Consider the following 22,179-nt stretch of genomic DNA (forward strand, 5'->3'; position numbering starts at 1 on the left):
AATGGATAAATAACACCATGCTTGTATACTGATTGGGGTGTTCCCCCAGAGGGAAAAATCCATGGTTATTGAAGTTAGGTGTGAATTGTGCTTTTGAGCAGTGAAAGGGGATGGGAGGTCCCCCAGTACAGGCAGGAGGCTGAGCATGTGGGTACAAGTGTTGGCCAGGGGGCAAGAGGTACTGAGAGCTTTGCACATTTTCTTCTGATTGTTTTATTTTTCTCACTGAAATGGGAAGCATCCGCTGAGTAAAGGGAGAAGTATTTAAAATTTGAGAAGAGGGGTACCTGGGTGGCTCAGTTGGCTGTGTCTGCCTTGGGCTTCGGGTCATGATTTCAGGGTCCTGGGGTCAAGCCTGGCATCTGGCTTTCTGCTCAGGGGGAGTCTGCCTCTCCTTCCCTTTCTGCCCCTCACCCAGCTCTCAGCCCCTGCTCTATATCTCTCTTTCAAATAAACAAAACCTTTAAAAAAAAGTTTAAGAAGGGAAAATAAAAGAAATAATCATTTAGAAGAGTAGAAGAGGAAAGGGATGAAGAAGGAATGGTGTGATGCTGAAGGGCCTGGGGTGGGCTGCAGGCTTTCCTTGATGAATCTACAAGGAGCTCAGTCAGCATGGCTCTACCCTTCCTCTGGCCATGGCCAGTTGCAGGGGCTCAGACCCACAGTCAGGGGAGAGTGGGGTTTAAACAGGTTTGGTGTTTTGTCAAGTAGGAGGGATGATACGGATGAAGACGTGTTCAAGGCTGGGCTAATGGTGACTGACATGGAAGTTCAGCAATCAATGTAAGGAAAAAGGTGAGGGCCAGATGGATTAAAGGGCATGAAAATGAAGTGGGGTTGAATCCAAGGGTACTTGAGGGAGTGAGTTAACCATTTAGGAGCGATTAATCACGGTATGCTTGCAGTGGAGATGATGCTTGCAATTGGGTAATGCCACAGTTTAGATTAGGACAACGGAAGTGAACCTCTGAGATAAAAAATGGAAGACAAGATCATCAAAGGAGAGATTACAGTTCTGATAGGCCAGGAAACTCTATCAAAAACCAGCTGATTCTGATGCAGGCGGTCCAAGGACAATGTTTTCAGGAAATTTCAATTTAGGGAGAGTGAACAAATTGAACATAAAATTTTAGAGTTAAACCAGAAAACATGAGACAGTGGAAGAAACGTGAAGAATATTAACAGAATATTGTGTATTTAGTGTTTGAATGGGCTTGACATGGTATCATTTTACCGGTATCATTTAATTTATCCCTGGCAACGACTGTGGGCACTAGAGACTGTTGTCATCCCTATTTCATAGATGATGAACGTGAGAGCCAGGGAGGTAAACTAACATGCCCAAGAACACTTCTGTCTGAGTTTGAACTCTCAGTGCTTAACCATTATGTCCATCTTCCTTGGCAGGTGCAGTGATTATGGTAGAGCAGGTGATATTAAAATCTGCATCCTGAGATGTAAATAATAGACTTATGGGATTAGAGACTCTTGAGAACAATATTGTATACAAAGACCAGAAATATGCATTATCTCATCTAATCCTCCTATTAACCTCGTATATTAAGCTATTAGCCCAGATCCTGGGGCCAGTAAGTAGCAGAGCCTGGATGTGAATGCTTACCCTCTGAACTCCTCCTTGAACACTCCTTCCACTACCTTCCACCATCACTTTCCAGCAATGGTCTAGACAGAGACTTTAAAAAGAGTCTAGACAGTTTTGAATAAATGTATTATTAAGGAAACCATTACTAGTTATTTCTTTTTTAGAACCTAACAGGATAAGTCTCATAATTCCTATGTTTCCATGGGAACATAGTTAGTACAGAATGTGGCATTCTCCCTGTTGTGGAATGTTCTTTCTATAAATCTGTGCATTCATCCAACTATAATTTATTGAGCAAATAGTCTGTGCAGGTGCTGTGCTAGGTGCATAGTTACTGAACAAGAAACATCCCTGGTCTAAAGGAACCTTCAGTAAGCTCCAGGCCTTTAGAACCTCAGATATTCTGTAGGTCCTTTTCACACCTGGTGTATTTTTAAAGCACTACATTTGACCTAGAATACACTCCATCCCCTAGGACCTGGTCACCTAAGAGATCATACCTCTCCCCAATGGTTTGGCACACAGTAAGATCAGCTGTAGTGCCCTGGAGATGGAATCTTAGATTTGGACCTTGGGGAAATAGTACCAGAGTGTTATTCAGAAAGAATTTTCTTACTCCAAGAGGATCCAAGTTTAAAACTAGATTTAAAAATACACCCTTTGCCTGGCATTCTAACTCACTCAGTGGTACTGCATTGACCTTTTTTCATTACTTGGCCGTGCTTTTGCTAGAAATCCTGGATCTGTACATGCCACGTCATGTTTATGGGCTCTGTGGCCCAAAACCCTCCTGCCACACAGTCAGGAAAAGCCAAGTAATGCAGCGCCGCCCCCCACCTGGTCCCTCCCAGCACAGATCTGTGAGAATGAAGGAGGACACATCTAGGGGTGGGGGAGAATTCCACTTTGTTCAGGTTTGTGCTAAAACAGCAGATAAGGTTTGGCACCAGATGTCTGGGATGGCTATTTCTACATGCAAAAGTTCCTGTGCACTTCTACTTCATGATGCTACTAATTAAGAATGGCACACACACTGGTTCAAACTGAGCCTGTGTCTACAACAGGGAAGGAGGGGAGGGTGTTATGTTTTGCTTCCAGATTTAGAAGACCACAACTGGTGCTCTTAATGGCAGTGTAACACGTGTTGCCTCACTTCCCTCTGGTCTTAAAACATGTGAGTCACAGTGTAATTAAAGAATTACACTCTGTCTCTTACACTGCAAAAGTTAAGTGAGATAAATCGGACTAAGTTTTCTTGTTATTAAAAAAAAAAAAAAAAGAATCCTATATGTATTGGGTTTTTAAGAATTTTTCAAAACCCCAAGTGTCCTGTATCCTCTTTATATCTAATTTGGTGAAACACTCCGATCACGGATTTAATTTATTCGAATCATTTCTGGAATTGTGGGACCACACATCAAGTCCGTAACTCCTATAGCTTTAAGAGAAAGCAATTCTTGCTTTGGAGTAAGGGAGGTGGCGCCAACTCGCGGCTCCGCCGCTCCCCACCCGCCCGCGGGTACTCAGTTTCCCGCTGTTGCCAACCCCGCCCAGCCGCCCAGCAGCCCAGCCGCCCAGCGGCGCTCGGGGCAGCCGCCAGGGGTGCTGCGCTTCCCACTCAAGGGAGGAGACGGTCGAGGGCAGCCTCCTGGCCCGCGGCTCCCCTGACTCTGCTGCTTCCTGGACGCTGAGAGCGCGCGGGGCGAAGTGACCGGGAGGCGTGGGCCCGGGCCGCCTCCTCGCCTCTGCGAGCCCCGCGCTCCGGCCCACCCAAGAACGCCGGCTCACTCCTTCCCCCGAGGGCGCGGGCTGGGGCTCCCCGCAGACCCGCCCACTCGCCGCAGCACTCACAGCTCGCGGTTCTGCTCTCGGCTCGATGCCTTTGCGGGCCCTGCACGCCCTCACCCTCCCCGGCTCTTCCAAGGCCGGGCACACCCACTGCCGCTGCCAGCATTCAGGGCCGTGGCGTCCGAGTTAAACCCCGTCTCCCAACCGTCGTCAGCCCTAGCTGTACACCCAGCCCTTCTCCAGGTACCCGCAGATCAGAACGGAATACAAAGAGGCCTGCGCCCCCTGAGCCTTCGCTGTCGCCACACCCGCTCGTGCCCACTCTTCTTCGACCTCGGCGAGGGCTGGACGCTGGGACACCCTCCTCTCTACGCCCTCCTGCCCCTCCCCCTGTGTCATTAATATCCACTCAGCGTTCCCCGAAATCCCGTGAGCTGGGGCCCTCGACCGTCCCCCTTCGACCTCTTCGCCGCCGCTCCCGGCCCCCGGGACCGGCTGGCCGCCCACCCCCACCACAGCAGCGCGTCTGGGTCCCGGCCCCTCCTCCAGAGCCCTCCTCCTCCCTCGCCCCTCCCCAGTAGGGGTGGGAGCGGCGGCAGCTGGAAGAGAAGGGATGAGGTCATCCTCTCCCTCGGAGTCAGCTGGTGGAGGAGAGGAAGCGGGAGGAGGGGGCGCGCGCGAGGGGAGGAGAGGAATGTGCAGGTCCGAGGAGCGCCGCGGCGGCCGCTGCTGCTCCTGCTGCTGGCGGCGGCGGCGGCTCGGGCGGCAGCCGCGGGGCTGGGACAGCGAGGAGCGCGGGCGGCTGGCAGGGGCGCGCGCGGGGCGCCGCGAGCAGCTTGGCTCCGCGCAGGCAGCCAGGCGGCGCTCCTGCCGGCCCCAGGCGCGCCGCTAGCCCGGCCCAGCGCCCAGCCCGGCGGGCGGCGGCGGGCGAGCCGGCGCAGGAGCAGGAGGAGGGGGAGCCGCGCCGCCAGGGAGGGAAGCCGGGGCGAGGCGAGGAGGTGGCGGGAGGAGGAGACAGCGGGGAAAGGTGTCAGATAAAGGAGGGCTCTCCTCCGGTTTGGAGTCATCATGGCCGCTAAGTCAGACGGGAGGCTGAAAATGAAGAAGAGCAGCGACGTGGCGTTCACCCCGCTGCAGAACTCGGACCACTCGGGCTCCGTGCAGGGGTTGGCTCCGGGCTTGCCGTCGGGGTCGGGAGCCGAGGACGAGGAGGCGGCCGGGGGCGGCTGCTGCCCGGACGGCGGCGGCTGCTCGCGCTGCTGCTGCTGCTGCGCTGGGAGCGGCGGCTCGGGCGGCGGCTCCGGGGGCTTGGGCGGCCCGGGCGGCGGCGTTGGCGGCCCGGGCAGCAGCGGGGCGGGCTCGGCGGCGCTGTGCCTGCGCCTGGGCAGGGAGCAGCGGCGCTACTCGCTGTGGGACTGCCTCTGGATCCTGGCCGCGGTGGCCGTGTACTTCGCGGACGTGGGCACGGACATCTGGCTTGCCGTGGACTACTACTTGCGCGGCCAGCGCTGGTGGTTCGGGCTCACGCTCTTCTTCGTGGTGCTCGGCTCGCTCTCCGTGCAAGTGTTCAGCTTCCGCTGGTTTGTGCACGATTTCAGCACCGAGGACAGCGCCACGACCGCAACTGCCTCCACACAGCCTGGAGCCGATTGCAAGACGGTGGCCAGCAGTGGGTCTGCAGCCGCGGAAGGCGAGGCTCGTCCTTCCACGCCGCAAAGGCAAGCATCCAACGCCAGTAAGAGCAACATCGCCGCCACCAACAGCGGCAGCAACAGTAGCGGGGCCACCCGGGCCAGCGGCAAACACAGGTCTGCGTCCTGCTCCTTCTGCATCTGGCTCCTGCAGTCACTCATCCACATCTTGCAGCTCGGGCAAATCTGGAGGTACCGTATCAGGGGTGGGGAAGAGGGAGATGTGCTGCTGCTACTACATCCTCACTGCTTTGCTTTTGCACGGAAATTGTTTAGGGTTGCTCTGATAGTAACCCTAGGCACACTCTTTGAGGTTTTTTTTTTTGTTTTTTTTTTGTTTTTTCCTTTTTCTTAAACTGGGTTTCGCATTTTGAAGATTTGTGATCACATCCTAGGGTGGGAGGGAAGTGAGAAACAAGGGACAGGCAGCAAAGTGGTTTTGATCAACCTATCCCTTCTGTGTTCCAACTCTGCTTTACTAGCTTCTCTATGTTTATATGCTACCCCCTTCCCATTTTTAGTGACATTATTTCAGTGAGTAGGAGAGGATTCTTGTCACATATTCTAAAAATCCTTTTTTATTATGTCAAATTCTAGGTGTATATTGCAATTTGGATGGCTTCTTTTGTTCCATGTTGCTAATTCTAGTTATATGGGAATTCTTACTGCTGTGAGGTACCCACCTTTTAATTCTCACTGTTGGAGAAGTACTGCACTCCACGTAAAAAGCTTAGTTGGTAGAAGCCTTGTCTTTTTCTTGGAGAACACCTATACCTGTATCTCTGTCTATAATCTATATTTATATCTATCTCCAAATATGAGTAAGTACACTTATGGGACCCAGAATTACCTTTATGATGCACTTTGTGATTATTTGCCATATCCCCATATTCTGATTTCTCATACAACTGAGAGCCCTTGGAAAAGGAGTAGTGCGTTTTACAAACTTTAATTGTACCTGGCACCATTATTGGTTGCTCTGCTACTTGTCATCTAATCTACCAAGTCTTTTCACACAGATATCACTTCCACTTAGAAACTAGAATACAAGGCTAAACTTTCTGGGCAGAGAGAGCTGTCATTTGAGCAGTCACTGCCTAGATTTAAGAATATAATGAAACAGTTTGCTCAGAAATATGTTTCACCAACTTTTATATGTTTTTAATGGCTTTTTGAAGCAATATTTTATACCTACAAAAGTTCCTTGTATTGAAGCATTTCAATGTTAACATTCCAGAGCTTTCGGGGTTTCCAATAACTTGATAAGTGTGTAGTCTAAGTAAAATGAGAAAATTTCCTCGTAAGTGCACCAGTGTGGGGCTATATGCTGCTAGGCTGGTGTCCATTTCAATTTCATTCATAGTAACCTTTGTGATAAAGACATTAGAAATTATTAACTCTACTGAGGTATTCCATATGGAAAGGAATCAAAGAATTTGTGGAATGAGACTAAATACTTCTTTTTATTTGTGGTGAACAGTAGTGTTTTCATTGAGAAGAGCAAATGTGGTTATTTTGCAAACTTTCCTGAGACCATTGCTTTATAAAGCAGGGAGAACATTGTCTTAGATGGTGATGTGAAACTTTTTTTTCAAACATATACTTTCTGGGAAAGGGGTGTATGATATGCAGTTAGACAAATTGATGTTGGAAACCTCCATGTTTTGGACTCAAAGGACTTTGAAATGTCAGTTAAATGTGATAGCTGTTATGTTCCATGAATGAGTATTATGAAGATTTACAGCTTGATTCTCTTATTCAAGTTTGATGAATAACTCAAATGTTTGTGTTAATTACTGAATTGTTTAGTGGCTAGGTGTATATGATTAGTAGTTTTAATCTGATAATGTGGAAAATGAAGATTAACATTCTATTTATTAAGTTTTGCAAACTTTATGCAGGATTTGGAAATCACTTATTTTCAATCACATTTAAAATGTTTACATTTATGCCAATAATGCAAACACTTCTCAATATATTAACTGAAGAACTATCCATTGCTTCCAACAGATTACTACTTTGTGAAAAATATCATATCAAATTCTGTAAACTGAAAAATAATTTTAATTAACATTGTATTTCCCAGTGGAAAAATGACATTTAGTTATCTCAGGACATAAAATGCAGGAAGTGAAAAATAATTCAGAAAAGGAAGGGCCTAAATACATGTCAATGAGACCATAGCCACTGGGTCAACTGGCCATATTGAGAAACTGATCAAGGGGGAGGAGAGATGGAAGGGTAAGGTTTCATGCAGAAGGAAAAGCACAGGCTGTCCAACAAATGCATTAACCAACCCAACCCTTGGAGAAACTGTGTTCACACATGACTCCTCTTTGTTAAGTACTTCTACAATGTTTTCCTTAGAGGTTTTGAAATTTTTCCTGCTAATGTTTGGTTGTCTAGGAGGAAGTATTGTTGAAAATATTTTCAGATACTTATCTATATTTTCAGAATAATATGCTTCATATGTAAGTCTGAATTATCTAATCTAACTGTTCTTGGATTCTAGTTAAGATATTTGGAGGCTAGTGGGGTAACTTGGTGGAAATATGATCTAAGACTCAGCCTCACTTTCTCTTTATGAAATATGTTTAAACAAATGAACAAACAAACTTTAGCCTAATGTAGGACATGAGAAAGGGATCAGAAAGTTCATGGAATTCAGTTGCATTCTGAATTGTTTCAGCTTTTCCGAGTGTGGAATATTGGAATGAAACTTGGTAGCAGATGCATCTTTGAGATGATAAACTGGTGAAATGCAGTTCATCTCAGATTATTGTATCAGACCATTATCTTAGACCATGAGGTGCCTTAAATTAGAGCACCTTTCTGCTTCTTCTAGCTTTTCTTTTCCACACATTATACACAAATGTTGCAGAAACACCAAGGTTCTGAATGGTTCAAAGCTCTGAGGTCATTATTCATGTTTTAACATGCTACTTTCTAAGATCAATAAAATAGATTTTGCTAGGTTGGTAACTTTTCCTTGTATTTCCATGAAATTCTAGTTATTTTAGGTAAGAGCATGATTCTAAAAGCCTCCATAGGTACAATCCTTTGAAATAACATCAAAGTGTTTGCTTGTTCAGAAATAGCTATTTGAAACATTTTGAGCAAGATTTGAATGTATTTATACATTTATTACAAATGCAACTGCTGAAAGCAATGATACATATTCATTTTAATTAAGGTTTACCAATGGGAAATTAATGGCAGCTTTTAAAGTCACAGGAGTTGATTCTGAGAAAGAGCCATTTGAAATAATGAAGTCAACTTTTGCTACCATGTGAAATGAGCAATTATGACTTTTAAGGAAATGTGCCTTCAAATGAAAAAGTACTTTTTTTTCTTGTTCATTTCATATGATTTCAGAAGTTACTAAGAGGGCAGTTCAGCCAGTGGGAAGTTACTAAGAGGGCAGTTCAACCAGTGGGAATCACAAATGCCCCATCAGAACAGTTTTTAGTCTTCACACTCATGATCAATTGTATCTAGATGCCCTTTTCCTTCAGAATTTATGACTCACTCTTAAAATTCTACCTTAATTTTTCCTGTGTATGTGTAGTGTGTATATATTTGTTTGTCTTCTAAAGGCAAAGAGGCATATTGCAAAAAAGTTAATGAGTCAGTGGATGGTAGAATGGGGGATTTTTTTTTTATTATTTTACTATTTTTATTTTATTTTATTTTATTTTACTATCATGAGGGTCCTGTGGAGAACACTTGGTGAAAGAACATTTCTGATTTTCTCATGCTTGATAGTCCCTAAGGTCTAATATGTGTCCCTTATTCCAGTAAATTGGAAAATGGCAGGTTAAATGGAGTTACACAGATCTCTCTACAGCAGGACTTCTCAGAACCTTTAATAAGCTGGTGTGCAGTTATCAATAACTTTTTAAGGGTATACTTTTTTACTCTTGTGATGATGGGGCACTTAGGGAACTTCGAGAAACATTGTTCTAAGTCATTCATAAACCTGACCAAACAATAATAATAATAATAATAATAGCAATTTTATATAGCACTTATAAAATTCATAAATATTTTTATACTCTTTATCTCATCTAAGTTTTACAGTAACCCAAGAGAAAAACGTTAGTATCTCTCTCTATATAAGAAAACTGGCTTAGAGAGATTCATTAACTGTCACTTATCACTCTCCATTATGTGATACAGTCAGGAGCCAGGCCCACCTTACCCTAAAGTTTGTGTTCTTTTGGGATCAGTTAGCTTACCTTGAACTGCCAACTTGGATAATAATGACAGCAATGTATGACAATGACACTTTACATTCACCAAGCATGCCAAAGTGGGAGAGGAACTGCCTTTTCAACAGGATAGGAGATCTATCCAGTAACACCTAGTCAACTGGCAGGATAGCAACCAGGCCGCAGCTTCTCTGATCTTAAGGCCAGTTACACTGTGTGGACATGCTGAGCTTGTTACATTAAATCCCAGCCCAGTAACATGGCCTTGCAGTGCCATTAATGATTAAATGGCGGAATGTATGTGCACATGTGGAAAGTGCTTTGCAGGTGATAAAGAGGGTAGAGAAATAGCATCTAGGTTATACCTTTGAGTACTGAAAAAGTACTCTATTGATTTGGAGTTAGTTCTGAATTCTGATATAGGTCAGGCAGGATCAGTGGTCACTTTCTTGTATATTTGTGTTCCCTCTACTACATATTAATTAATTTATTCATTCAACATATAGTGAGTCCCTACTCTATGCAAAGCACTGGGTTAGCTGCCAGCTACCCCAAGCTGGATAAAATACACATCACCTTTCAGGAATTCTACTGTCTGGTGAGGAAGACAAAAAAGTAAACAGACAATTTCAATACCACAAAATAAACGCTATGATAGAAATAAAAAACCCAGACCATCTTAGTGATTCAGGTGAGACCCTGGAGCAGGGGATGTTTGAGTGAAGGTTTGAATGGTGAGAAAATCTGCTGTCTGAATTAAAGTGGAACATTGACCTCAGAGCCTTGGATATGACTTTGTGTAAAGGAACAGGGTAGAGACGGGCAAGAAGAACAAGGCCGGTTAAGTGTGTGATTTGAATAGAGAGGGAGGGAGACATAGTAGCTAGAGGTGAGGAGGGAGAATTCGTTGGGTCTACAATGAAAGGAATCTAGATTTTATTCTTTTTTTTTTAATATTATATTTATTTATTTGAGATGGAGTGAGAGCAAGGGAGACCGAGAGTGCTAGAGAGCACAAGGAGGGGGAGTGGTAGAGAAAGAGGGGGAAGTAGGCCCTCACTGAGCAGGGAGCCCAATGCAGGGCTTGATCCCAGGACCCTAAGATTGAGCTGAAGGGAGAGGCTTAACCCACTGAGCCACCCAGGCACCCCTAGATTTTATCCTGAAAGCATAGAGGAATCCTTGGAAGAGTCTAAGAGCCATCTCTATAAGAAGAGATACTCAGTGAATATTTGGATAAAACACCGTTTTATCCAAAGGAATGGGACAAAGTTGAATTTCAGAAGACATGTCATCATTTATTAAAATTTGTTTTTTTTAAAGTTTAGATAGAATTGGGGTATATAAAGAGGCCCAACAAAGGTCCAACAAAGGAGTGGGGAGTGATTTTTCAGAAAAACAGATTGGTTGAAATATTTCATTGATTTACACTAAAGTAAAACAATTCATTTTCTGCTACTTTTTGAAGAGATTTTCCTTAAATATCATGGTCTTCAGCTTATTGAAATGTAGGTTTCTTGGTTCTTAGAAACTTGTCTTTCTCTTTTGCTAACATTTCTCAATTTTCAGAGGACTTCCATGTCTTTCTTATTTGATCCTCTTTGAGGATATTTGAGGTAGATCTTCCATTTTGCAAATGTGGAAATTGAGACTCTTTGAGGATATTTGAGGTAGATCTTCCATTTTGCAAATGTGGAAATTAAGACTGAGACTGGTAAGTGTTTTTCTCTTCAGGCCATAGGGTTATGTACCGATTCTAGGCTAGAGTTCAGTATTGAGGTGGGAGAAAAAAAAAACAACATGAGAGGTGGTTGAGATTGAGGATCATGAGGTAGAAAGGAAGGCTGAGAAGTTCAATGCTGTCTTGTAAGTACTGAAGGTCTGTAAGGAGAAGGAAGCCTTGGAATTTTGTGTAGGGCCTCTGGGACAAGATGCAGGGGAGTTACAGGAGAGATTTTAAATCAATGTAAGGACACATTTTTTAACTAGTCAAAGGCACCCAAAGATCAACAATAATTCTTTAGAAGCAGTGAGTTCCCCACTGTTGGAATAGTTTCCAAAACTATAGGCAGAGTTGCAGAAAAAAAAAAAAAATTAAGTATCACGCAGAAGGTTGAACTAGAAGATCATCTTCTGGCCTTGAGATTTTATGACAGTTTCCATAACTATGTGCTGCTCCAAACATAGTGGACTAACCTTTGCTTTTCATGGATGAAAGAAGTAGGAGTTTGCTTGAAATGCTGCCGTTATGTTACTTTGAAATCTATTCATAGGTTTATGGACCTGGTGTTTTGCTGGAGCATCACAAATCTATGTAACCTCCTTGAGTGCTGAGCTTGGTATTTAAATCTCTGAGTTACCTAACAGATATAAATCCACACAAAAGCAGGCAGTCTTCTGTGCACTTACTGGGGATTCTATATGAGTTGGAATAATTTATGCATAAATCTGTGTGGTCGATATACCTATTTCAGTATCTTTGTAATAACTAGTGCAAAAGTTATATTTTTTCCATTCACTTGAACTATATCCTGTTTACTTCACAAGGGTGAAAAAAAAATGTAATGCTTCTTATATTCTGATGGAACTGCAGACTTCCTTCATGGAACAGTTAAAAGTAATATCTATACAAATGGATGCTGTTATTTTTGAACAGTATCCATAAATCCCTGGGTCAGTAGCTTTGAAGGTGTTTGCTCACTCACTTACAAAAAACGTCTTAATGTTTGAATATTCCAAGTACACAACTTGCTATTAAACATGTTCTGTACTTTACATTTCAGATGAAATTGCCTACCTGTGATATTAAATAGCACCAATCACTGAGTAACAGATAAACAAAATGATTCCCCTTTATATGGACTCACTGACTAATCCAGTGTCTTGCTTTAGAATTTGAATGGTGCACTAACTAGGTCTATGGAAGCAAGATTTAGGGATTAGGCCTGGATTTAATTGGATTTATATTCTTATGCATTATCATATATATATATGATGCAGTGTGCTACTAGTCATGAGAAAGTGCTTATCAGATGTAATTTTATACAATAGTTTTAATGTGTTGGTGGATATCAGGGAAAAAGAAATTCTCTTGAATGACATTGCCTAATTCTGACCACCACCAAGTGACTTCCTTCTAGCTATATGCTGGTGTTGCTGGTAGTTGATGGCATGGCCAGTCAGGAGGCAAGACCACAGGCAAGTCCTTGTAAAGTTCCTCTAGTAGTTGTGAAAGTTACATGAAATAAGAAGAGATACTCAGTGAATATTTGCTGACCCGGGAATGAAGCCCAGGCATTATTCTCTCTTCTTTTGAGAAAGGGCTGAACGTGTTGCTTGTTTGTTTGCTTCTTGAGTTTCCAAGGGTGCAGTGAATCAGAAAGGGTGTTGTTACCTAGAAAAGATATACCCATGGCCCCGGCGCTCACTCTCTCTCTCTTTTGGATCTCTATTTATAATCTAAAATATATTTATGTATGGGATGATTTCTGTATTTCTGGTACTTCTATTTGTCTATGCACAGAAAGTTTGTAGCATCTGCTGTTACTACTAACACTCCCATCAATACCATAATTCGTAACACCATGAAACAGTAATTACCTGCCTTGTATACATACAGAGCTAATATAGATTACTAATTGCAAAAGAAACTAAAGAAGGGTTAAAATGGAAATAAGTCAGTCCAGAAATTTTCTAGATGCAATAATCTGAATGATAATAGTAGATCTCTTCCAATCCTAAAATGATGGGTCAAAATTAGACCATCAGTGACGATTCCTCTTTACAAAGGCAGCTGTCCTTTGGGGACGTGGAGTATGTGAGAAGTTAGAAGAGATGACTTGGCTGTTTGGTAGCTCAGAGCCCAGGCACATCACCCAAGAGCTCTCTTAGCTGTGGAAGCAAGATGACATGGCACAGATCCTGGGTTCTGACAAAGTTTACATATACTTTTGGTTTCCTTCTTCTGAGTCTTCATTTTCTATGGGTGGTCAAAAGTAACATTCAAGGTTCTTTCCAGGTCCCAAATGCTGATTTCGCTTTTCTTACAGTTCTTTCTATTTGCCCAGTCCCCAGAGTACGTGCACCAACCACAGAGTCTGTACATGTTCTTCCAAGACCATCATTATAGCATTTCTCTGGTTACCTAAGTCAAAGGGTGTCTATGAGGGACTTGCCAGAGTTGATAACATTAGTGTCTAACCTCTAGGAACTGATATGATTTCATACAAGAAGAGAGAATCTTAAGCTTATTTGTGTAATGTAACTTATTTTGTGTCATTTCTGAATTTTAGTTATAATCAAATAACACTATATTCACAAAAACCCATATCTAAGTATTTGAAGCTGATGTGGAAAATGTTTCCATATCACTTATGCTAAGATATCTACCATGTAGACCTGGGAAGCCAAAATTACCATTTCTATTTCAGGTAGTGAGGTATGCACCATTGGGGTGCTATGATTAGCAAATAAGAACAGTGCTTCATGACCTTAAAAAGAGTTATCCATAATGCCAATGAGAAGGCTGTTGTCAGAGCTAGGTTTGCTTTAAAATTAAAAGCCTGTCCTGGGTTACATTGTCACTGATTTAGTATGCTAGAAATTGAATTTAAGCTCTATACAGAGACTGTCTCCAGGCCTGTATTCATTAAGGAATAGGGATCTGTTACTCTCGGCTAGAACAAGAGAGCAGCACATTAACCTTTGCTGGATAGGAATTGTCTGAATCTCTAGGATGTTAGACATCTGTCATGAAGCTGAACAATTTTCAACCCCATGACGAATTTCAGATATTTAATTTTTTTAAAAAAATTTAAGCATCTATTTTAAAGTGATCTGAAGTGTGTCAAACTATTTTTTCATCTTCATGATTCATAAGTAGGCTGTTTGAATCAGTTCTACTTCTTTTGTTTAATTTATGCACATGCCCTGTTTTCCTGTCAGGGAAATCCTTTTATATAAACAGAGCAGTGGGCAGTGTGTGGGGTGGGTGAGGATTAGTCAAACAGAAAATCATGCATATATAGAAAAAATAAGATCTACAGTGACTACGAGTCTTAGAAGACTTGGGTTGATTTTGACTTGTCTTCCCATCAAGTACACTATATTTAAGAAGGACAAAGTCACCTTCCTGAACAATCTGAGAGATTTCATCCATGTTTAAAGCTGTTAGACTTCTTTCTGAAGCTTAGATAATGGTCATGAATAAAGATATGGGGATTCTTTACTTTTCAGGTCTCTTTTCGGTAGCAGAGAGTCAATAATCAAAACAAAGGTAGCCCTTGTATCAGGAATCAAAGCAAAATTGTCCTCCATTACATTCATCTTTGGTTTATGGCCCAGTCACTGTATCAGTGTAACAGTAACAATGAAGAAATGATCCTTTAGCAAAGCAGGGGAAAGGATTTGTAAAGATTTCTTTGTTTTGGTAGATTTGCAGCTCATTAATTAATTTCCAGCTTTACAAAAGTAAAATTGTTAACAATTACTTTTTTTAAATGTAGGTCAATTCCTGAAGACTCTCCAAAGAGATTTGCAGTACTTGGATCTGTTATTTTAATATAAATTAGGAAGTATGTCCCGTAGGGTTTCATATTTCCAGGGGATGTGCTATTAAGATTAGTAGTCCCAGATGTCCTATATGAATTTTGTTGATTTGGTAATGGTTGGGTTTGAAACATTGAGATCTACACAGGAGCAGGTAATGTGACAGTTTTCTAAGAAGGGCATAAATATTATCAGTGTTCATACTTTTGAAAAGTAGTCAGTAGTTAAGGTCACTTAAGGACATAATGTCTACCTACTTTAAGATAAGGTTGAAATCATGGGGCACCTGGGTGGCTCACTTGGTTGAGCATCCCACCTTTGGTTTCAGCTCAGTTCATGATCTCAGGGTCATGCAATTGTACCCCATGTCTGGTTCTGCACCGGGTGCGTGGAGACTGCTCAAGATTCTCTCTCTCCCTCTGCTCCCCTCCCCCGATAACTAACTAACTAACTAAATAAATAAATAAATAAATAAAAGTTGGACTCAAATTAATGAGGAAGGAAACCTGAAGTTTCTCTCAAGGGAGGGTGAGCAAATACCCTGGAAACTATCACTGAGTTCCATTCTTTGATCTGCTCATAGAAGATGAAGGTATTGTAAATAAGGCTTGCACTCATTAGCTCGAGGGAGAAAAATCTGGCCATGAGAGAAGGGGCATGAGAGAAATGAAAAAAACTGTAGAATTTTTTTTTTCCAAAATCAGAGGATAAAATTTCAATTCTTATTAGTATGAATGGGAAAATTGTACTGACACCCACTATAAAACTCATCACAGCAAAGCTGAAAGTGAGCCTTCACTAGCCAGGCCAAGATTTCATTAGATTAATTGGTTCTAGGAACAAAGGGGAAAAACTTCAGTTGTGAAAATTCTTAGGTTTAGGTCAATTTGATATTGAGAAGACCAGTGGGGTCTGTAGTTTGGAGGTGTTTGACTTGAGAGTCCTGTGTTAGTACACAGATCAAAAGTCAGTGGCCATCACAAATATAGCATAATAGAAACCTGGGAATCCAAGGGAGGGCCAGGAACAAACTTGCTAATAGTAAAGGTAAGTGAGAATCTGAAATCAAGGGCATTATGAAAGCAAAGTGTAACACTATGCTTCATGATATAAAACTGAAGGGAAATTTGCTTTTTTATATTCTCATTATACAATTTCTGCCTGATCAGCTATTAAGAGTAAGGCCTCAGCCTGGAGGTCTGCTTCTGATTCCAAGGAGTGGAGAGCAAAGTGCAGGGATCACAGGTAGGTTCTCACTCAATAGCTGTTGATATGTGCAAATTTAACAGTCCACTGACTAAATCATGACTGGGTCACTGTAATCAGTTGCTGAGAATAGAATGACAAAAATAAGCGACCTTTTAATCATGGATCCCACAAACATCTGCTTCAAGTTATTGTAAGGAGCATATATGAAAAAGAACATGTTCTCAAAAGGTTTATTGTCGAGGAAAGGAGGCATGTCACGTTCATGCCTCCAAATCTGTCTGTGATGTTGTGTTAAGAGTGGAGCCATTGGCTTGCAACTCAAAGTGTAGGATCTGAAGCCTGCAGCGTCCTCACCTCTCAGAAGTGTCTCAGAAATGCAGAATCTCAGGCTCACCGTGACCTAGTGAATCATTACCTATGGTTGAACAAGATCCTCTGGGGATTAGTATGCACACTGATGTTCGAGAAGCAGAAGGAGAGCAATCCCTCTTAACTGAAACGGTCAGGGAAAGTTACTCAGCTGAATATTAATGGAAACTAAGATTGGTACAGATGTTTTCACTAGCTTTCTCACTCAAGTCATCTCTCCCACTATGAAAGCAAGGGCTGGTGCTTAGAAATGGTAACAGTGGGATCTCCTTATAGGCAATGCTATAAGCAAAGATATGAAATCTTCCATTGACAAAGAAAGTGAAAAGTTTTAATAAAATCTTTATTAAAAATCCATTACTTTACAGTTTTGCTGTTCACAACTGATCTCTAGGAAATTAGTTCAGGACATTGGTCACCCACCTCTTATGGTTTTATTAATTTATTTATTAAGATTTATGTATTTATTTGAGAGAGAGAGAGAGAGCATGCACACATAGGGTGAGGGGCAGAGGGAGAGAATCTTCCAGTAGACTCCCCACTGAGCACGGAGCCCAGCAGGGGCCTGGATCTTACAACCCATGAGATCATGACCTGAGCGGAAACCAAGAGTTGGATGCTTAACTGGCTGAGCCACCCAGGTGCCCCTCGGTGTTTTATAGGTACTCAGGCCTATGACATTCAGTACTTGGAATGGAGTGGACAGGGTATGATGAGAGAGGGAAACAGACACTAAGGAAAGTACTGGATTCAGAGTACGCAGACAGAGGAGAGAGAAAAGGGAGAGGGATGCAGGGCGGCGGTTCTGGCCAAGACGTCATGATTGCTGACTTTACTCAGAGACATGCAGCTGGGCTGCTGGTGGTGTTCCTTCCTATTCATAAGCTTCTGAAAAAGCAGCTATCCTCAAGGTGAGCAAAAGACATCATTCTCACTGGCTGTTGAAATAGTTGAGAGGGAAGTCAGGTTCTGTGCATCTTTCACCCCAGCTTTTAGTCTGATAGATCGAGCAGCCTCTGTAGCTGCAAGGGGAAGGAGGACTTAAGGGAAGACTGGAAGGAACTGGAACTAGGCTTCCAAGGCTGAAAGCCTAGGCCCTGGCCAGGAATTCCCAGGGTGTTTTTATAAAATATTATGGAAAGATTTCTGATGACCAACCCATTCCATACAGTTCAGCTCCTCCCAATGACCCCAAGACCCATAGGGCAGGCTACATCCTGGGAAGATTTCATGCTTTATTATTTGCCATCCTAAGTGAGAAGTAGAATAGTCAACATGGTGACAAAATATGTCAGTGTCTGGGTTGTAGAATAAGAAGGTAATGAGAATGTTACCTTATCAAATGTATATTCATGTAAAGGTGTTACCAGTTTCCTGAGGTCACGTTCAACAAAGTAGAAAAAGGATGACATTCCCAGAAATGCTCCTTTTCAAACTAATAGTATTCTAATTTCCCTTTTGTACAACAGCTGGTGTTGCTATGCTGTCACTTATGTTGCTAGGGCTCCTTCCCCCATCTATGTGCTAGAATGTGATTGTTTCCATCAGTGTTCTTAGGTGTTTCCATGGAGAGTTACTAAGTTAATTTTTCTAGGTCTGCGCTACCAGTAGATGTGGTCACCCTGCCGGGCTCTAGACCCTCATGGCTGGCTTTTCAAAATGGTAGCCATGAGCTGCACATATCTGTTGAACATTTGAAATGTGGCTACTCCCCATGGATGTGCGTCATAAGTGTCAAATACCCTGGGGATTTTGAGGACTTAGTGTGGAAAAGAAAAGGGGGGGGGTGATAAACATCTCACTAATATTATCTGTTCTGATTATATGTTGAGCTGATAACATTTTGGATATATTGGGTTAAATAAAATATATTGTTAAAATTAATTTCACCTGTTACTTTTTATACTTTATAAATGTGACCACCAAAAAATTAAAATTACATACACGGCTTGAACTTTATTTCTCTTGGGCAGAACTGCTTTAGGTAATATGCAGAAATTAGTTCTCAAGAAGTAAGAACAAAATCCTAAGTGAAATGTCTCAAAATACTAAGAAAAAAATTTACTAGAAGTTACCAGAGAAAGAGCAGTGGGTTATTTCACTGCAGAAGCAGGTTGACTTAATGGATTTTACAAATAAGATTACCTGCTGGTAAAAACTGACTCTTTGGGAGATAAAACCCCTAATGTGAATAAAGCCCATTGTCTTCCCTGCTTTCTGCTTTGCTTAAGGCCTAGTGACATGCTGTGCCTATTTGGTGGTTTAATAAATAGTATTTGATCATGACAATAAGGACTAAATCTTTGTTAAGTGCTGTTGCAGCCTGCCAAATACATTGGCTCATATTAAACCATTCAATCTTCTCTTCAGTCTATCAAGGTAGTTATTACTATTGTTCTTATTTGAGGGTGAACTCCCTGGGTTTCAGAGGAGGTAGGAGACTGGCCCAAGTGCACACAGGTGCTAATTAGCAAGCATCTGCACTCACAATCATGACTTCAGTTACCACATCTTGTGCTTTTCCCACACTAGCTTACTATTTGATTAATCCAAGAGAACCAGTGGGAGGAGTATTTCCTGCCCTCTCATACTGGCAACTGCTGAAACTTGCAACGGGCTCAGTTTTACCATGTCATCCATTGAAATTAGTTAGGACCAGTTTTGAGATTTTGCTCTGGCTACCAAGAAATAGACATCTCCAAGGAGAGAGGCCAGACTTGATTCTTAATTTCTCAAGTATAAAATGGTGGGTGGGAGTTACATTAGATAATTTCTGAATATTTCTGATAATTTCCCTTTCTACTCTGTGAAACCTGGTACCTACGTGTAGCTTATCAACTCTTTTTTATACACCTTATTGAATACTCATGTGGGGACTAATATTCTTGCTTTATTGACCAGGGCTAGGTTTCTGGTAAACTATTCCAAATTGATTGATATTTCACACGAAAGTTCAAAAACAGAAACTATGGGTCAATTTTATCCATAATGTGTCACTTTCATTTGATAACCTACTAGTAAAATACATGTTCTTTCCATTGGGAAATGCATGACACTAAAGAATACTGAGTAGGCTCCAGCCTCATGTGAATAGTGTGTAATTAACCTGTATTTATATCCTCATTTTGCACGCAGTCATGCTTTGCATATACCAGCATTCTCTTCCACATATGTTCATGAATTATGAATTCAGCTACAAGCATGCAAGGCAGAGCCCCTCTGTCAGTCACATCTCTTTCTCTGAGACCAAAGAGATTTACGTCTATGTGACATGACTTCAAATTCAACTCCTAAGACCTATCTCAGAGGACAAACTCTATAAAAGTCTAGCATATGCAAGTGCTAGAAAATTCATTCCCTAATTCATGCAATTCAGAATCTTCAGAATCAGACAGAACTAGTTTTTATAAAGGCAATTCCAGATGTTTATTTATAAAAAAAAATAATTCCCCTCTGCCAATTTAAAAGATGTCCCCCATCCCCTGCAAGTAGATATGATTTGCTTTGGAAGGGCTTGGTCCTTTTAATAGTTTTTTTGGCAGGGGGGAGCTTTTGGTGTATGTGTGGCATTCAGTGAAAACCACGCAGTGCTGTCTTTCCTTTTAGTTCAATGGTATCTTTGCAAAATGTAGTTTTTCCAGAGAGACTGACAATTTCCAAATATTTTTTGATGTTCCTGACATTAATTGGATTCTGACTTACTCGATTTTTTGTCCCAGGTAATATGTTCTAAGAAACATATATATCTCTATCATGGTTAGGGTTTTTCTATGTTTACATATGATCATGTAATTATGTAGGTTAGGACCTGCTGGGAAGAGCAGAAATAATTTAATAAAGCTCAGATGGTTGGGTGTAAAAGCCTTCATAAAAATTGAATAAGAATGCCCAAATAACATTTTTTGAGTAAGACCTAAGAGAGTTCCAAGAAGAACGAAAAGAAGGGACAAAGATATTTCATGGTGTGTTCTGTAAAGCGTCGAAATGGGAGGTGTGAGGGAAAGACTATCAACAGATGAGTTTCCAGTTTCTGACCAAACTAACCAGGACCTCCTTGCTTTCCTGAGGAATTTGGACTTAATTCTACTGGGGAGTGGAAGCTCAGGAACACAGTCAGGGATGCATTTTCAAATGGTTACCAAATGGTTACCTTTTATAAAATAGCATAAATATTGGAAATACTGGAGAAGGAGATATCCTGTACTCTTCAGAGGCAGGGAAAAGATATGAATGAGGGTAGACTTGAAACATATTTGGGACTTGAAAATACTGTGTAATGAGGGAATGCAATGAAAGCACTTAAGTGGGCTTGGACAGTTCTCACTGAAGATTCTGATAGTACTGGTAAGAACTCCATTTAATGAGCTATTGGAAAAGGCATAAACATAAACTGAGTTGGGAGCATGTTAAATAAAGATGCTCTGTAAATGCAGACTGGGCAATTAAAAAAGATTTACCAGAGAAAAGCTAAATACAGTATAGTGGATAATTAATGGGCCTTTGACAACTCAGTAATAAGTACCCTGAACTTTTAAAATAGCACATTAACATCTGTGCATGCTGGAAGGAGGGTTTGTATTTACAATCAACACCAGTTAGCTGGGAAATTTCCCCACAGAAGTTAATTAGGGATTCCCAGTAAAGGAGCCTGCTGGTTAACCTCCTGAGCCAAAGGTGACCCACCGCTATTCATTCATAGCTTTCTTATTGAGCCTAAAAAGGAGTTTGGTTATAAATTCCCCTCTCCTTTCCCTCAGCTCCCTTGGCTCTAGACACTATTTTAGCTTTTAGCAGGTTTTACCTTCCTTAGTTTAGGAAATGAACTTCTGCTCTCTTTGTAGGTAGGGGAATTCCAACCCAAAAAAAGCCTCTGTAAGTGAGGGAGCATCCCCTGAATGGACTGGGTCATTCATTGTTCATTAGGGTACAGTGAACACTCCACCTTTGGTACTTAGCTCAGTGACGATTCCTCGAAGGAAGGTACTATTGAGACCCAACCGACTTCTTTTATTTCAGTATATCTTCACTTAACACATCTAAGCAAGTTTTTAACTTTTACTTTTTAGTTAATAAACTTTTTTTTTTCCAAGCAGTTTTGGGTTTATAAATACAATTGAATGGAAAGTACAGAGTTCTTGGGTCTTTCCCCTCACTTCCATTTTTTTTAAACACTGACATATATTTATATGGTACCTTCGAGAGAATTTGTATACAATACAATACATTGTCATTAGCTAAGGTCTATACTTTACATTAGAGTTTACCTTTTATCTAGTAAATTCTATAGGTTTCGACAAATGTATACTGGCATCTGTCTGCCATTACAGTATGATACAGAATCGTTTCACTGTCCTAAAACCCCCTGTGCTCCACCTGTTCATCCCTCCCTGCACGCAGCCCCTGGTAACCACTGATCTTTTTACTCTATCCATGGTTCTGCCTTTTCCAGAATGTCCTGTCCTGTCTTTGGAATCATGTAGTACATTCCCTTTTCAGACTGGCTTCTTTCACTTACAATATACATTTAGGGTTCTTCCCTATGTTTCTGTGACTTGATGGCTTCTTTCTTTCCAGCAGTGAGTAATACTGGAGTGTGTGGATGTACCACAATTATTTATTGACCTACTAAAGGACGTCTTGGTTGCTTCTGAGTTTTGACAATTATGAATAAAGCTGCTAGAGACATTTGTGTGTGCGGGTTTTTGTGTAGATGTGCTTTCACCTCATTTGGGTAAATACCAAGGAGCACAATTGCTGGGTG

The 22,179-nt window shown here is 41.7% G+C and overlaps 1 protein-coding gene and 1 long non-coding RNA gene across 5 annotated transcripts in view; one reads left to right on the forward strand and one right to left on the reverse strand.

The window, feature by feature from the left end:
* The window catches only part of LOC116575424, a 35,342-nt gene extending 33,591 nt beyond the window's left edge, over positions 1-1,751 (reverse strand). For both annotated transcript variants that reach the window (XR_004279764.1, XR_004279765.1), the window contains exon 1: positions 1,622-1,751. This is a non-coding gene — a long non-coding RNA (uncharacterized LOC116575424). The remainder of the gene's footprint in view (positions 1-1,621) is intronic.
* Positions 1,752-4,304: 2,553 nt separating this feature from the next.
* XKR4 (XK related 4) overlaps positions 4,305-22,179 on the forward strand; it is a 439,957-nt gene continuing 422,082 nt past the window's right edge. For all 3 annotated transcript variants that reach the window (XR_004279661.1, XR_004279662.1, XM_032316495.1), the window contains exon 1: positions 4,305-5,274. Coding sequence is in view for 1 of the 3 variants with exons in the window: in XM_032316495.1 (XP_032172386.1) it covers positions 4,460-5,274 (815 nt within the window). In the remaining 2 variants the exon portion in view is untranslated. The remainder of the gene's footprint in view (positions 5,275-22,179) is intronic.

This window comes from Mustela erminea, chromosome 16, assembly GCF_009829155.1.
Source record: "Mustela erminea isolate mMusErm1 chromosome 16, mMusErm1.Pri, whole genome shotgun sequence".
In the NCBI taxonomy this organism is placed as follows: domain Eukaryota; kingdom Metazoa; phylum Chordata; class Mammalia; order Carnivora; family Mustelidae; genus Mustela; species Mustela erminea.